This window comes from Podarcis filfolensis (genome assembly GCF_964270895.1).
Source record: "Podarcis filfolensis genome assembly, chromosome: Z".
Classification (NCBI taxonomy): Eukaryota; Metazoa; Chordata; class Lepidosauria; order Squamata; family Lacertidae; genus Podarcis; species Podarcis filfolensis.
This window is the reverse complement of record NC_139617.1, coordinates 38,109,574-38,126,923: the sequence shown is the minus strand read 5'-3', so window position 1 is coordinate 38,126,923 and position 17,350 is coordinate 38,109,574. Positions and strand designations below refer to the sequence as shown.

The 17,350-nt window shown below is 44.4% G+C and overlaps 2 protein-coding genes across 12 annotated transcripts in view; one reads left to right on the top strand and one right to left on the bottom strand.

The window, feature by feature from the left end:
* Positions 1 to 1,883: 1,883 nt before the first annotated feature.
* On the top strand, positions 1,884 to 11,852 carry ARPC5L (actin related protein 2/3 complex subunit 5 like). Its single transcript, XM_083596672.1, has 4 exons — positions 1,884 to 2,132; positions 8,794 to 8,865; positions 9,899 to 10,075; positions 11,214 to 11,852. The coding sequence occupies exons 1-4, from the start codon at positions 1,968 to 1,970 to the stop codon at positions 11,274 to 11,276; spliced, it is 477 nt and encodes a 158-aa protein (XP_083452798.1). The 5' UTR covers positions 1,884 to 1,967; the 3' UTR covers positions 11,277 to 11,852.
* Positions 11,853 to 12,878: 1,026 nt separating this feature from the next.
* GOLGA1 (golgin A1) overlaps positions 12,879 to 17,350 on the bottom strand; it is a 40,563-nt gene continuing 36,091 nt past the window's right edge. For all 11 annotated transcript variants that reach the window (XM_083596661.1, XM_083596664.1, XM_083596665.1 and 8 more), the window contains 3 exons: positions 16,676 to 16,822; positions 15,283 to 15,369; positions 12,879 to 14,500 (listed from right to left, as the gene is read on the bottom strand). In XM_083596661.1, coding sequence (XP_083452787.1) covers positions 14,420 to 14,500; positions 15,283 to 15,369; positions 16,676 to 16,822 — 315 coding nt within the window. In that variant the 3' untranslated portion in view covers positions 12,879 to 14,419. The remainder of the gene's footprint in view (positions 14,501 to 15,282; positions 15,370 to 16,675; positions 16,823 to 17,350) is intronic.

The window sequence follows — 17,350 nt, the reverse complement described above, 5'->3', positions numbered from 1 at the left end:
CAGTGTAAATGTGTGTGGGTGTACACAAACTGTAATTACAGTACATAATGACTAATGTGTGTGTGTTTTTAATAGGGATGTTTTGCACAATACTTCTTTATGATAATTTAAGTATTTTATTGCTGTTTTGTTGATTGTTTTAAAGGTGTGGGGTGGAATCTGAGATTGTACTTTAATGGAAACCTACAGCTTCTTAATATTTTTTGGATATTGCAATCTATGCCCGCTAAGCAGCATATTGAGAGCACTCTTGTTCATGACCTGAATATTTCTTTTGAAAAACACAGTGGAAATGGATATTGCCCTCACACTGCCTACAAAAAAATGTGCCTTAATTTCCCCCCATTCTGAAACATAACTATGGACTAGCAATGTTTGCTCTTCTTCCTGTGGATTTAAAGAGTGCACACACACGCAGATGCAGTAATACCTGCCCATGCTCCAAGAATGGAAAAATATAGCGGAGGAGTGATTAAGATGGGAAGTAATCCCAAACAGCATGAATATATTCTGTCAAGCTCTTGCTACTGGTGTGGATGCCAAATAGCAGAATAGCAATGAATATGAATGACTTAGAAACTGGAATGTGAGGACACTATTGTCCCAGTCACATGCACACAAAAATAGGATCCAAGGAGGATCCAAATAGGAGTTATTTGTGCAATAACTCCCCTTGTCTGGAAGCAACCATAATCTGGCATTTGTTGTAAATAATTTGCCAAGCTTGATTATAATTTTTTTAAATGTAGATGTACACTGAGTGATTTGAGAGACTGAAGTGTAACAATACAGTCATACCTCAGGTTACAGACGCTTCAGGTTGTGCGTTTTCAGGTTATGGACGTGCCGAACCCCGGAAGTACCGGAACGGGTTACATCCAGGTTTCGGCGCTCACGCATGTGCAGGAACACTAAATCACACTTTGCACATAAGTGCCAAATCACAACCCGCGCATGCACAGATGTGGCGCTGCGGGTTGCGAACGTGCCTCCCGCACGGATCACGTTCGCAACCGGAGCGTCCACTGTACTTGTTTTGTAGGCCCTTTGAAATGAAACTGACTTGACCAGCTTCCTAGACCTGCAGTAATTCCCCTGCCTCCCACCCTCCCCAGCCTCCTGCCCAGGGATTTGCAATATGATGCACTGAAAACAAAGCAGACTGGCTGGATTTTTTTTAAAAAAATGAAGCTGATTGGAGGGAAATTGAAACAAGCAAAATGTGAAATGAATTGAAGTTGAATTGGACCGAGGTAAATTGACCTGGGTGTTGGCCATTTTGAAAAGGGCCAAAGTTCAAGAGAGAAACCGGAGTGAATTGAGGTGAAAGTGAATCAGGTTCTCGCAACTGTTTATATTAAGAGATTAGGCAGATTAACAAAACCGCATTGTGGTATATGAATTGAGGCCGCGGACACGCATATGCATCTTTATTTAAAAGGTGCACTTTTAATTCGAATCCCAAATCGAAGTGGCACCGAAGGGAAGGGGGCATAGCTGTCAACTTTCGGATTTGAAAATAAGGGATCAGTAGCCTCACCTATCCCGGGGACAGTCTACGGGATATCTAACAATCCGGGATAGCAGCGGGAAACGGTGCTGGAATACGGGAATTTCCCGCAAAAAAGGGAAGGTTGACAGCTATGAAAGGGGGCGAGAACGAAAAAAAGCTGCGTTTTGAGGTCACGTGGGTAGGACCGGCTCGAGGCGGAGTGACGCAGAGCGAACCGGAGCTTCTCCTCCTCGCTCTTTCTCGCCCTCCGCCCTCGCCGCAGGCCAGGCCCCGCCCAGGGGGTGGATTGGGCGCGCCTGTCAGTCGGCCCCGCCCTCGCTCTGGCAGGCGGGCGGGCGGGGTTTCCTTTTCCGAGCAGTGCTATCCTGAGGAGGGAAGTGTAGCCTCGGCGGCGGCGGCGGCGTGCGTGGCTGTGGCGCCTCGGGAGAGCGCCCGGCTGCCGTCCGGCTCAGCTATGGCGCGGAGCTCGCTCTCCTCGCGCTTCCGCCGCCTCGACATCGATCAGTTCGACGAGAACCGCTTCGTGGAAGAGCCCGACGGCGCCGATGCGGGGAGCGGGGCCGGCGCGGCGGAGGCGGAGGGAGGAGCCGGCCCGGAGGTGGAGGCGGCGCTGCGGCAATATCCTTTCTCGGCCTGAGCGAGCGACCCCGGAGGCCCCTCGATGTCGCCCACCCTTGACTGGCAAGGTTTCAGGGTTTCAGGCAGCGGGGTGGGGTGTGTGTGGGGGGGTGTCTCTGTCTGTCTGTCTGTCAGTCTTCCAACCCTCCCTAGAGATGCCGTTGGGGATTGAACTGGAGACCTTTCGCGTGCAAAGCATGTGCTGTGCCACTCAGCTGTGGTCCACCCCCGTTAGAGATAAAGTGAAATGCTAGTGCTGAATAAAGATGTGCTTTTAAATAGGAGCCCAGGAAGCTGCCTAATACAGAGTCAGCCCGCCTAGTTCAGTGTTGTCCGCACGGACTGGCAGCAGCTCTCTAATAGGGTTTGAGGCAGGGGGATCTCTCCCATCCTTACTTGGGGATGCTGTTGAAGATCCAGCTAGGGCCCTTCTGCATGCAAAGCTAATGTTCTGTTGTTTGAGCAAGGACTGCTAAATAAAAAAGGAACGTAGGAAGCTGCCTTATTCTTTTTTCCCTGTGTGCCTTGGGCATTGCTTCTCTTTAGCCTCCCTCTATTTCCCCCCACACACCTGTACTCTTTTGGAGATCCCTTTGTTTTTGCCCACTTTTGTCTCTGTGTGCCTCAGTGCCTTCATTTCCTGCTACTCTCTCCCCAGTGTGCTTTGGGGCATTTCTCTGCTGACCACCTTTCCCCCTCTTCTCCCGTATGGGCCATTACTTCTCATCTCTATTCTCTTCCCTGCTCTATTTCGTGGGGCATTCTTTTTAAACCCTTTTCTCCCCATGTGCCTGGGTGCTTTCATCTTTCCCACTTCTTCTCTTCCTCCTTCCCAATGTCTTTGTATTAATCTGTGAAAAAACATTAATTTTATCCAGAACAGGGATTCTCCTTTAAGCGCAATGTGAACTGAGGGGGTCACCTCATAATGTTTTTTACCATATAGGGGAAGGAATGTAGCTCAGTGGTAGTCTTTGGTTTGCATGCAAAGTGTCTGATATTTCCCCCCTGACATCTCTAGGTAGGACTAGGATGGAACCCAGTTTGAAATCCTGGATATCTGCTGCAAGTCAGTGTGGACAGTACAGAGAATAATGGACTCAGTAATGGGTACTGACTGTTTAAAGGCCACTGTGCTAGATTGTCCTCCTCTGCCTGATTTTTCCTTCCCTGATAGATTCTAAGGAGTTGGTTGTATCTCTTGTTGTAGCTGCTTTTATGGAGAAGGCACCATTCTTTTATTTCTCCCCCCTCCCTGGAATATTTCTGTCCACTTCACTGCTTATCATTCTCTCTCTTCGAGCAACTGTCACTGAGGAGGAATGTAGACTTTGCAAGATCAGGCAAGTGCGTAGTTAGCCATTTACCCTACTGTGAAACTCTGGAAAGCCTTGAGAACATATTCATTCTCCTAAACACCTCATCTCTGACTTTCCCCTTTTGGCATTGGCCTATCCTGTCAGAATTTGCTTCACATCCAAACACGGGTGTCTCTCCTTTTGTCCAATAAGATAGCTAGAGTTCTATCCAGTGTTAGTCCTGCACCCCTCGAAATTGATGTGCATGTCACTCTTAGTTCATTCATTTCAGTGGGTCTGCTCTGAGCAGAACTTAGTTGTGCACAACCCTTAGCTTCCTATGATTTCATTTAGTGGGGGGAGGGAGTCCTCCTTTACCTAGTACAATGGTACCTCAGGTTACAGACACTTCGGGTTACAGACTCCGCCAACCCAGAAATAGTACCTCGAGTTAAGAACTTTGCTTCAGGATGAGAACAGAAATCGTGCAGTGGCGGCGCGAGGCCCCATTAGCTAAAGTGGTACCTCAGGTTAAGAACAGTTTCAGGTTAAGAACAGACCTCCAGAACGAATTAAGTTCTTAAACCGAGGTAACACAGTAATGGACTTAATAATAACCATGTTTTTCTTCCATCAGAGGGTCTGGGTAGTCCTCAGGGTGCTTATCCTTTTTTAAGAAGGCAGAGGTTGAAAAGGGAGGGGTATGGATGGAGCTGGCATTTGAAAATTGCCAGGGGTAGGGTGAAGCAGCCTCTAGTGAAGGAACTGTCTTAAGGGTTGGTCCTTAGTGCCTGTAGCCTTCTGGAAGTTGCTTTACTTGTAGTGGTTGCTGATTGTAGCCATTCGTGTCTAGTCATTACAAGGAGAGGCAGCTTGGGTCTGGAAAATTATGTGAATGATCTGAGGAGCTTCAGATACCTGCAGAAACACTGTCTGAAAAATGGGTGTGTGTGCATCTGAACAGGCTCTGTTGGGGAAGGGTTATGAGTGTGTAGCGAGACCAGGTGATGTTGCAGGGCAGGCCACCATGGTATGAGGTTAGCCCTACCCCGCGGCTTTCCACAGTGTGTAAGCAATTAAAAACATGCGTAAGGGTCGTGAGGCATGCTTCCGTCATGCATGGAATCAGGTTTGGCAAGAAGGCACTTGCCTTACTGGATCTCTGAAGGGTGCTGGTGACAGGGGCGGGCTTGTTCGTGCCAGCCGGAATTGGCAAATGTGGCCCTGCCTGTGCCTAATGGTGAAATGGGAGCCTGTGCTTTCTGGAATGAGGAGCAGAAAGTCCAGTTCAGAGACCAACAGGTCAGAAAGCTATTGCTTCTGCCATTTCCAGGAGAGAAAGAAAGATGTTAAAATATGAGTGTGTGCTTTTGCTCCAAAAAAAAGATGTTGAAATGTAACCAGAGCTGAATTGATGCAGCTCTGTCTTGGACAGTGCTTGCTGAGAGACTGAAATAATGTATTTAAAGTGTGACCTTGTACCGTCTGTAATATTCCAAGGAGGCCAGTGACAGCTGACGCACTACAAAAGACAGGAAAGGCCAGCATGTTACAGAATCAATAGTATTATCAGCTCTTTCGTGGGTTCAAGCAGTATATTTGCTGCTGGGTTTGTCCTAGCTGCTTGCTTGCTCGCTCTCAGTAGTTGGCATGTGTATCTTTCCAGCAAGAATAACCCCATAGATTCAGAAGTATAAGCTTTATGAGATGAAGGGGATGTGACTCACAATGGCAGAATTATGAACAGAAGTGTTAAATGCTTTGAGATTCTCAAGATGAGATGCTTTGAAACAGTATTGTTCATGCTTCTAATGATGACTCTCCCAGGTGTGGCACCTCTTGGCTTTCTCTACCTTTCATCTCCTTTGCCATTGGATTTCCATAAGTTGTTCTCCTGGTTAAATGGAACACACTAGTCTCTGCACTTAAATATTGTTATTCTTTGCTGAGAGTAGGCTGTGCAGTTGGTAGAAGCATATTTCTGCTTGGCTGAAGGAAGTCCTGTGAACTCCGTATGAAAGCAATTTCCAAAGCTTGGGTTCCTGCTTTGGATAGGTGTCTTTAATTTTTAGGTAGCTGTTAATTATGCCAGAGTCTGAAATCCAAAGTTAACTGCATCCTTGTAGATAACAAGAATGACAAATCAACATGATTGTTTTTTCACTCCTTCTCATTTTGCTGTTTAAAGCTGTGGTTTACAAACTCTTATTTCTGGGGTTCCAGGAGCCCCTCCACAAGATTAGTAATTTGGGGGTGGGGGTGCTTCCTGAAAGATTGGTTAACTAACAAACTATCTTCCCCTGCAATGTACAGCCTTAGGTTTTTGTGGGGCTACAGTGATGCAGTGCATGGTTACAGTGCAGTAACCTTTAGGATTATCTGCAATGCAAATGTATTCTGCACCAGATATGAATGGGGTTCTTTTGCAGACAGATCTGCATAGAAGGTATTCCCTGTAGAGGTGTGAAGTTTGAAAAACATGGGTTTGCTGCCGGTGGGGGTAGTGTTGTAGTGTTTGAAATTAGCCAGCTGCATTTTGCACCTGCCTGTTGGCCACTTGCTACCTGACATCTTCACCATCTGGAGGTGCACGTCTGGGGATCATTGGCTCTTGACTATTTTCACACTCCAGTACCACATCCTGTATAATTCTATCAGTTATATTTTATCTGCACAATCAGAATGAATTTCAGGAATTAAAATGCTTTTTCTGTGCAGCCTGAGCTGAAGCAGTGAACAATGTTATAATTATTTGTAGCTTGTCTTCACTTAGCCCACCCCACTGCCCTGCTCACAGTTGTGAAGAATATTCTTACGTTATGAATGGTCCATATCACCATTAAGAAAAGAGATAGGAATAGGCCAATACATATGTGGACAGTCCCTGGATCAAGTGACTTTTCTTCTTTAAGTTCTCAAAGCTTTTAACCTAGCTCAAGGTTGTCCTCTAAACTAGCCAGATATTTAACTGATAATCAATCAATCATAGTCAGTCCAAAACTGAAAAATAAGACTTTCGAGATATCTTGCCCCAAAATGGCAACTAGACATTCCGTTTTGGAGACGGAAACCTTGGTTTAAGGAGCCATTTGGTGCCTAGTTTATAGATCTGAGTTTCTAACACTAGGTGAGTGTTGTGGGTGCTTTAGGGTCTATTCTTCATCCCTTAGTGAATGAAACAAGACATTTTGGGTGCTGTTCTTCCAGGATTTGCCAAGTTGTGAAATCACCATTACTGGTGAATTAAATCAAACCATTGAGAGTTCATATGAAGGAAAAGAATATTCCACTCCCTGCTGTTTTCTGCAACTTTTCAATGAATGAATAGTGTTAAACTGGTATAAAGATGATCAGAATAACTCTGCTGCCAACCACCAAGGGACATAACCCAGATTGTTCCTTTTATTAAGAGGTCAGTGCCTTTTAAATTTGAATTCTGTAACATGCATAGGTCACACAGGCTTTTTCTGTGCTGCTAGCATATTTGGATGTCTTGTCTCATTTAGTCTGTACAAAAAATTCTTTACCGCTTACTGTAACCAGAGGTTTTCGCTTCCACCCTTGCCTGCAAATTCATTTGCAGTGTATAACTTTGGTGATTAGATTGAAGGAATTCCTGGTCTCCCAGCAAAACTGGTCTGTGTACTGGGATGTGACAGTGAATTAGAACTGTGGTGCTGAGAAGTAGGGTTGTGTATTTGCTATTTTAAAACCTCGAGTTTAATCTTCCAAACTGGTGTTCTGAAACCTGACCTTTAGCACCTTGCTCAAAATGTTTCTATGGTAGCTTTACTTGTTTTGTGAGAGACAACAGTACAAGAAAATTTGAAAGATCCTGTATTGGTTAAAAGAGTGTTGAGAAGAAACAGGTATCAGGTAGTTGAGAAGATTGCATAGTTAGGCAGTGGGACTCCCCTTAGCAACTGCCTCATGCATATTGAGGAAATCACTTACCTTCTTGCCACTGTCTAGCTGCAAATGTTCTAGTTAGACGCCTAAGACCAACTAAGAAGGTTGAGCAGTCTTCAGTTTCTTGTAGCTACTTTTAAATTTGGAGTTGTGATGTTCATGTGGGGTGCTGGGTATATTTGAGGAAAGTGAGTGTGTGCCCTAGTCCATCACCCACCACCATTCAGCTGAATGGACATTTGAGACTGCTTCCCTGAAAGGCAAAAAAAAAAAATAGCCTTAGTTGCTGTGTAGGCTGCTACTTGCTCACTGGTTTCACGGCTGGAAGTCCTCTTATATGTGTGCCATCCATGAGACTGGTTGCAGGCTGTTTAGTTTTCTTTTTTTGTGTGTGTGTATGTGGTGGAAACATGTGTTTGTGTGTGCAGATGGGTCTTTGCAAGTTTAGCAGCCCTAATTCATTTTAGTGAAAGGTTTGAACTTTGTATGGGTTTAAATTCCTTGCAGCCACTGGTAACACTAGCTCACTGCTGCTGTGAGTTCAGTCTTACTCATTTCAGCTAAGTAAAGACAACCATAAAAAATAAGGGGCGCTTTTAATCTTTTGTGTGTTTGTGGAGATTTAATAATAAATGCAGCCTTTTTGTCTACTGTTCCCTTGGTGTCTTTCCTGATTCCTTGGTATCCTGGCAGCCGCGTAAGTAGAACATAATATTATTATCATTTTAAAGAAGCTTTGAGGAGAAAGATTAACAAAATCAGATTTGTTGTAATAATGGGAGAGTTATACTGGTAAGTTCCAAGGATGTCTGAGACATCAGGTTTCCTTGATCTGATGGCTCTGTCGCTTCTGCTTTGGATGATAAAGGGTTTCCTGTCAACTATAATGTGAAGTTTCTTTTAATAAGTGTAGAGGAGATTGACCTTGGCACGGAAGGAGGCCTTCCTTGCAATCAGTGACGCTTTGTGTGATGGAGATTCTAATGGACTCCTTGTGGAGTAATTTCAGGGCAACAAAAAATGAAAGGCACTAAATAATGTTCATCGCATGGGAGAGGGGAGCAAGTTCTAATTTTGGAAGACTGGTTCCAGCGTCAATGTTTTTCCTTTATTTGCTTGATAAATGAAGTGCCTTGTGGGGCATCTTTGCCTGCCTCACACACACTCAACAGAATCCCGTTTCTGTAACTGGTGAATTAGGGATTGTGGTGGCAGAAGCCAGGTCGTCAGTATTTCCTTTACTAGAGGGAATTGTAGACTGCCTGGCTATGGTTGGGTTTCCTCAGGGTTCGTCAGTGCCCAAATTGATGTCCTTGGGTCTAGCTAATGTGTCACTGTGCAGCGAGTGCTGAGAGACCCTGGTTAAATTTCCAGGCCTGGTACAGGGTGCTGGTTTTGTGTGTGTTGTGTGGGTCAGCTCAGTTGCTTTAGTTCCTTGACTTATGTGGCTGCACAGGTGATATGCTCAGAGCTTTCCATGCGGCTTTACAGAATTCTCCTGTCAACACAAAGAACCATGCAGCAAAGGTAAGTTGAATCCTGGAGAAAGTCATTGTTTTGATAATCAGAAATGCTTAGAATCTGGAGACCTTCTGGTTACAAACACTAGAATATAAGTGCCTGTCTCCCTAATTGCTCACCAGTGCCTGGCTGGGGGCACCCCATTTTTTGTATTGCTCTTTTTTAATAAAAACACAAGCCATCAAAAATGTATTACATAAACAAATTCCACATTGCCTTGAAGAGGAAGAACAAGAGTCATCTTAAATCCTTCAAGAACATCTTTCCAGAGATTGTGTTACAGTTACGCTTATATGTGGTAGTGTAAGTAATGAAGCTACTCCGTATATCTTCATAAATGCCATCTTCCACCGCTTCTTGATGCCACAGCTCCAACATATTGGGAGCATGGTTCTTCCCAATGTCCTGCTACTACCAGGGCTTTTTTTTCAGCCAGACCTCGCCAGAACTCAATTCTGGCACCTCTCAGGTAGGCACTATTGCCATTATAAGTTCAAGGTGAGTTCCAGCCCCCGTTTTGCTAGAAAAATAGCAGTGGCTACCACCAATATAACAGCAGTCAACCAAAAGCTCACCAAGCTAAGGGTATCTTTTCCGGCAGAGAAGGTTCTGAGCATTCCTCCTTTAATCAACATTTATTAGTCATTAATCACCATTACTAGGTATCATAAAATGTAAAAAATAGTACTGTAGTACAGTACTGTTGAACAATCTTATAAAACATTGACAAAGGAGATGCACTCTGTGTTTTATTTCTGAGGTTCATAGTTCCTAATTAAATCTGCCCAACTCTACCTCCTAAACTTCTTTTCCACCCTTCCGCCTTTTTTTTATCTCTAGATCTTCATTCACTGCCCTGTTGACCCCATAAGGTCAATAGTGACCCCTTTGGGAAAGACTGATCTAGTGTGTTTTTGGTAATATGAAAAGACTTGTTTCCGGATCCTGTCTTTGCTGTTAAGTGAGTTCCTGGGAAACAGCTGGTGTCGGTTGGGTTATATTTGTGGTCTTATGCTTCTCTTGTTGCCTGTCTCTCCAGGAGCGGGCCCAGGAAGTGGTGCTGAAGGTTCTGACCTCCTTTAGAGGCAGCGAGATTGAGCAGGCTGTGAACTCCTTAGACAGCAACGGCATTGACTTGTTAATGAAGTACATTTATAAAGGATTTGAAAAGCCAACAGAAAATAGCAGTGCAATACTACTCCAGTGGCATGAAAAGGTAGGTGATTTCTCTCCCAGCTTGGAGGTCCTAATCCATGTGGTTCAGCAGGTCAGGTCTATTTTTGAAGGGCCAGTGACCTGCCACTGCCCACCTGTACAAAACACTCTTGCCTGCAAGAGGATGAGGATTGGGGTGAGGCAGGGGAGGGGCTCTTGAGAAGTGTAATCTATGGAGGGATGAAAATGCAACATACAAAATTAGAGCTGATGGCAAGAAAGACATAAATGTTGTACCAGCCTTTCTGTTAGTGACTTTTCCAGGGTTGGCAGTGCAGCGATACTCAATACTTGCCTCTCAAGAGGTGCAGATGTACCAGTGGGCGGGTTGGGGACGGACGACTTTTGTGTTCTCATGACAACATGAATCCTGTTTCTGCTTGCTTTCGTTTCCAATGGAAACGACAGCTTATGCCCAAAGTGGGCTGATGTGGCGGGGATGGGGAGTGTGGAGTTTGTGAAATCAGATAACTTAGAAAGAAGAGTTTCTGTGTGGCCTGCCAGGCTCAGAGCAGCAAGGTGTTTCCAAGAGAGGTTTGGTACAGTGCCTAGCTTGGGCACCATTGTTTGCACCACTCTGCAGGGCTGTAAGTGCAAAGAAAAGAAGCCTGCCTTGTGCTGCGGTTTCTCACAGCTTCCAAGAGCAAATTCAGTCACCTGAGGGTAAGAAGCTGCACCTGCCCAAAGCCATTACAACTGTAGGGTTATGGAGGCTAGCCTTGCTTATGGTTTCCCCATCCCATGTGCACAGAAGACTCGGAATGAAGACTAGCAGAAGCTCCCAGCACAGCATTCTCCCTATCTTATTGCCTGGCCTGGGGTAAAGGGATTCATAGAGCCAAAGGGCTAACAATAGGGGGGAATCAGTGAACTCCACATAAAAAAAGCAACATTAAAGTCAGCAGAAAACTGATGGGTTCTTCTCTCCCCCCCACCTCAAAAAAGAAATAGTGAGAGAGATTGATACAGCCTGGTTAGTCAGCCCATAAAATTAACTGCTTTTACATGAAGAGGTGGTGTACCTTTTTTAGAGGTTCTGCAGATTGGGTGAGCACAAATGCTTATCATTCACTGCCTCATTTGCTGGGGTGGGCTTGAACTGGCCCATAAACTAACTTTTCTTTCTCTTCCTGTCGCAGGCATTAGCAGTAGGTGGCCTAGGCTCCATAGTCAGAGTCCTGACTGCACGAAAAACTGTTTGAAAGACTTTATGTTCTCTGGAATTGAGACACCAAGAACTCTGTTGGAGTCAGGAAGAAGTACTGGCTACACCGATACTTTGGTCCACTCTTCTAGGAACCACAATCTACTGAAATACTGTGTGTGTATGTGGCAGGCGGGTGTGTCCCTCCTTCCTCTCTTGGAACAGTGTCCTTTAACAGAGGTGGTGGTGGTGGGGCAGTTTTATGTATTCTTGTTTTCTGACTATCAAGGCAGGAGCTGGGAGGGGAGTCTGTGTTGTGAAGGGAAGTGGGGGCAGCCCGTTTATGTGCAAGCACCTGCTTCCAGAACAGCTATTGCTCTAGCCAAGTGTGTGTGGGTGAGTGAGACATTAATTTAAATTTAACAATTATTTGGGATTTTGGGATGGAGCGGGGTGGGGAGCTTTTATGTCAGATGCAAAATGAGAATACCTTGTTTTGGGGGTTGGAAAAGGGTTTTATTATGCAAGAGAGCTTTTTGTACATAGTTGAGACTAAGTGGGCTGAGTATGAAGTTGGTTTCATGTAAAGTGCCTGCTGCTCTTTCAAAATAAAGTTCTTGGATGGTTAGAATAATTAGCAATGGATTTTAATGGGAGTGGGCTGCACCCTCTTCTGCCTATACATCCAAACACATACATTATGCACACCCACACACATTCTCTCTGCCAGGTGTTGTTGTTTTTTTATAAAAATAACCTACTGCTACTATGTGGTAGAGCTTTCATTTTTTCCCCATGGATGTCACTTAGTTGTCCATACATTCCTGCCTAGGAAGCTTAGCTTTTATATTTAAATCATGTACCATTTGGGTTTGAGGAAGCTGAAATTGATTTTGATATGGTGGAAGGCAGCAGTAGTCTGCTTTATATGTTTGAAAATCCAGATTTTCCACATTCAGACACTAATCTCACACTGCTAACTAGTTGCCCATCTCCCCCCAAACGATGGTGGTAGACAGATGAGTCTTTTGTCAAAATAACACATTGTACAATTCTTCCTAGCGCAGATCAAAGGCTAGTTTCCATAATAGCAGCTGCTAAGTTGCCTTTAGGAAGCCCACAAGTAGGACCCGTTGTTCTTGCAGGGTAGTATGTAGCCATTAGAGGTTGGTTAAAGACAAGAGTACTTCTGAAAGACAGGTTGATTTTATCCTGCTTTAAGCTTGCCCTGTTGCTGTATTGTAAAGTATTACAGCCTAGAGAAAACACAGTATAGTACATTCTTAATTTGAAATTGAGAAGGTGAAGTGCTGTATCGACTGTGAAGCTGAGAATGGAGTCCATTCTTTTCAGGAACCTGCACAGTAGACTTGCAAGTGGACTATAGGGGTAATAAGTAAAGCAGTGCAGTTGAAATAGGCACCTTTGCAGTCACAGCAGGAAAGGTGATGTGGCGTTTTTAACCCTGAATGGGGAGACAGATGACAGAAGGGCTGTTCACATTCTCAGGAAGACAGAGTCTGCCTCTTCTGTGTTTAAAAAGAGAAGAGAGAACTAATTCCACATGCCCAGTGCAAAACTTTTCCATTAAGCAACCGTAGGCAAAGCTTGGAACCTCCAGTGCTACCAGTTAAGTATATACCATGAAGCATGAAGATAATTAAGTAGCCTCAAGTTTTAATCAAAAATGTATTGCACCACAAATTAGGACTCTACAAGCCATTACATAATACAGTCCATATGTACACAGAATGAATGGACTTCCCAAGTGTCCATAAAGGCTTTTTTCTACATACACTCCAAAGGTGGTTTGTGTTTTCTTTGTACAAGGAGAAAAAGTGCATTGGTTGCTACCGTTGAATGAATATACACACCTCATTCGTGCTCTGATACCTTACAAGAATTCAACACTAAGGCTACTATAGAGTCCTGCCCAAGAGGGTTTCCATACAATACCTTTAAAAAGGTGACTCTGGGAAAATACAATAAAGTATCAACCAGTAGAAATTTTACGCTGTGCTCTTGGTAAGAAAAACCAACTCCACCATGGCTGATTTTTTCTTCTTAATAAGCACTTTGTAAACAAAAATATACTGTAGCTTAGCAATATGCAGTGGCAATATTAAAATTGCAACCTGCTCTCTTAACATGGTTGATGTTCTGTACAGAATAGACAGTATCTTTACATAGACTGGTTAATAAAAATATAGGGGTGGGGGGCTTTTTTGTTTGGTTTATAACTAAAGAAAAAAGAATTCTTAAGCAAGGTCATGTACTTTGTTTCTTCTTTCTAATGAGCCAAACTGACTGTTACTTTCAAGTAGTGTAAAAAAATTAACTGTGATTATGTGAGGAGCTCCCCATCTGTTAAGTAAAGCAACATGGATTGCTAGTGTTGCGGCTGAAACGGAGCTAGGATATGTTGTCAGAGGCTGATGCACCTGCAGCTCTCAGCTGCCCCCTTCCCTGCAAGCAAATTCAGCTAGAGGTGAAACAGAACATGTTCTCTCAAAGCAACCCTGTCACCTTAATGTTTTCACTTTAAAAATGAGAGGCCGCCACCCTCCTTCCTCTCTGCAACTTGCTATGTTCATCTAGAAAGGTAAGGCAAGTACATGAAGCTGTGTGAAGACCACTTAATCATTTTTCTTTAAGAAAAATAAATCTGGCCCTGGCTGAAGCAGATGGGGCTGTTTGCAGCATAGGTGTGAATGCACCAGCAGTTTCAGTCAGCCTTGGTGAAGCAGTGCTGAGACGAAAGGGAGGTATTATCTGAGAAAGCAGAATTGCTCCCCACCCCGACAAGGTTTTCTACACTGTCTGGAATGATGTAAGTGCAGCACAGACACATGCACTTGTTCCTCAATATACAACACTCGGGATTTCTGTTTGTGACAGAAGTTGCCCCATGCTGCTAATTCCTGCCACCAGAATCACAACCGCTTGGGTTCCACAAGGCCTCGGAAGCCAGGGCCATTTGTTATCACTAAATGATGGAATAGGGAGAGGGGGTGTCAGGCTGCAGCAAAGGACACTCCTTTTACAATACAGCTTTGTAAACAATTTTTCAAAGTTCTTGTACAAAAATACTGTGGTGACAGCAATAAAGACACCACCTCAGTTGGTGGGTGCAGGATCCTTTTCACAGAAAAAAAAAGCAGCTGGAGGCAGGCAGCACATCCTTGGGTTGAGGGGGGGCACTCACGACCACGGAGTCCTTGGACTTGAGATGGAGGGTCGGATGCTGCCCCTGGGAGATGGTTTTGACCCAAACCACGACATCTGGCAGAAGGAAAACAACAAGACAAAAAAAAGGCACACCATTAACTGAGCAGCTAAACATTATGGGCAAAGGAAGGTGGAAAATCTGTAAAGTCCCAGCAGAACAAAAATGGGGAGCAATAAGTCAATACCCTGAAAGCTTCCACAAAGATATATAGGTTGAAAAGCCATCACTAGGCCAGGCTGGGGTGTGAAGCTAATGCAGAAAAGTGATAGGGAGGCAATCTCAGTATAATGCAAAACAGACAAGCATAATTAAGCACAGGGCTTTGAGGACAGATGCAAGAATCCATCAGCAGCCAGGAAGAACAGAGGAGCCACCAGGACATGGACTTCTGAACAGTATGTATGTATGTATGTATGTATGTATGTATGTATGTATATGTGGAAAGAAGACAACTTTGGAGTTGATAGAAGTACAAAGAAGAGCTGCATTCCCTTGATATGGCCTAGGACTAGGTGACCCATTGGCATGTAGAAGCAGCAATTCGCAAGCAAATTAGAAAAAGGCCTGAGCTTAAATATACTTAAATATATACTGAGCTTAAATAAATATACTTGATGCATGCACCCTGTAATGCTAATGGCAATGTGGCTGAGACCCAAATTGAAAAGGAAGATTCCCAAAGCACATGTGATGGAAGGACTGGAACAAAAGCTCCATTTCTGGCACACAGACCCACAATGCCTGCTTCACACATGCAAGCTATCCCTTGATATAGGGGTCATCAAGTGACGGAAGATGCCCAAGTGAACTTGTAAGAGTTCAAGCAAAGTCTTACCTTATACTCCAAGGTTTCCTTGAGCATGTTTTCTTCCTCTTGAGAGAAGTTTAGCAACACAGACATGGCTTTTATCAGGTGGAATGCCTGAAATGCAATAGCCGGTGAGTTACAATTGATTTTTATGTATAACCCTTACAGATTTGATCACAGAGGTACAGCCAACTAGCTAGAGAAAAATGCTTGTCGCTCTTGGTGTCTGCTAGTGGGAAATGCCTGGTGCTGCTGGGCAGTTTGAAGAAACCAACAAATAATGTGATTTTTAAACAAAGTGTAATTTATGAGTTTGGGGGCTATGTGCACACACAAAAACATACCCGCAACCCAGGGCTCTGACCTGACCTGGAGAACAATGACCTGGTCCCAAATCAATTTGTGTGTGTGGCGGTGGAAGCTAATGCTTATTAAGGTTTAATCTGATCTGCCATCTTGAGTCAAAATGGCATCTAAGTGGTGAAAAAGTCCATTGCCTGAGTTAGGCAGCTGAATCTATGCCAAAGAATGGACAGAGTCACACCAAAGTAATGTTTCAACCCTTCATCTTGGTTCGAAATGGCATTTGGCATCCAAACACTGACAAGGACTGCTGCCTCCACCTCAGTAACCCTTGTACTGCGTTTGGAGATAGTACTGTATTTTTCTGTGTATAAGGCAATGATTTTTGGTAAAAAAAATAGGCAAAAATTGGGTGTTGTCTTATACATGGATAATGAATGCAGAAGGGGGACGTGCGATTAATGGCAGCAGCAAGAAGGAGGTTGGCGGCAGGTGATTGGTGGCTGCAGCAAGGCCTGCTGGCGATTGGCTGTGGCTGCAGCAATTGGGCAGGCGATTGGCAGCTGTGGAGAGGCGGGCAGGTGATTGGTGGCTGCAGCAAGTGGGCAGGTGGGCTGTTGGTGGCGGTGAGCGGGCAGACAATTGGCTGCGGTGAGATGTGCGATCGGCAGTGGCTGTGGCAAGCAATTAGCAGTGGCAGGCAGGCAGGTGAGCGATTGTTGGAAGTGACCCCCCCCCCCAAGCTAAACATGGGGGTATCTTATACACAGAAAAATACAGTATCTTGAGAGGTGGTTGAATGCATAGAGAACAAATGGACAAACCACATTCTAAAATATAAAGTAGAAAATAGTGGATTAGACTTCTGTGTTTCAAGCTGGGATCCCTGAGGTACTAGCTTACTGTGGTTAACTTTGTACGTATGCTTCATCAAGGTGGCAGGCAAAAATTCAAAAATATTCTGAATTTGAACTTATGGTATGTCACATGGAACTTATCACCTGAGGCATGTTGATTCACAGCCAAAAGCAAAATAAAGAGGGAGGAAACTGGAGGGCAAGGCAGGAGGATGAGGACAAGTTAAAATGGCACCGTCAGTAAAACATGTTTTTCTTACCTCTGATTCCCGGCAGGACATAAATTTTAGCACCACGTGCTTAAGGTATTCAAAGTTTATCTCTCGGGAGTCATTCAGATCGGAGTTGTTTGTTACAGTCAAGGCAGCAGTGGGGACCTCAGGGACCTCACCATCGGGTCGCATTTTCTAAAAAGGGTAAAAACCAGTGCTAGTTTTAAGGGACAGGCAAAGCAGCCACATCCAACACTCACGTCCTCCTAAGCCATTCTGGAGAGCAAGAAACAAACGGACCCAGCTGGGTCTGCATATATGCCACACTATCAAATTCTGCCCCCCCTCCAAAGGCAACCTACATAAATTATGCAAACTGGGCAGCTCATTCACAGCAAGCGCTCACTAATTTGGATCATTTGTTCCAGTTATGCTAGCTAGTCCCAAACAACACTTGAGAAAATTCAAGTCACCACTCAGGCTTCCAAAACATCAGTAGTATTACCCATGCATATATTCATCCCCATAAGTGCTAGAAATTTGTCTTTACAATAAAATTCAAGAGCTGACATCCTCAAGAAACTGAATTCTGCTTCTGCCACCAAATTCTGCACTTTCCCCCCTTTGCATGCTAAAATCATGGCATGCACACACACACACACAGTGACATACACCAAACTAGTCCCTATGATAATGACAGAGACTGCCATTCAGCACAAGCTG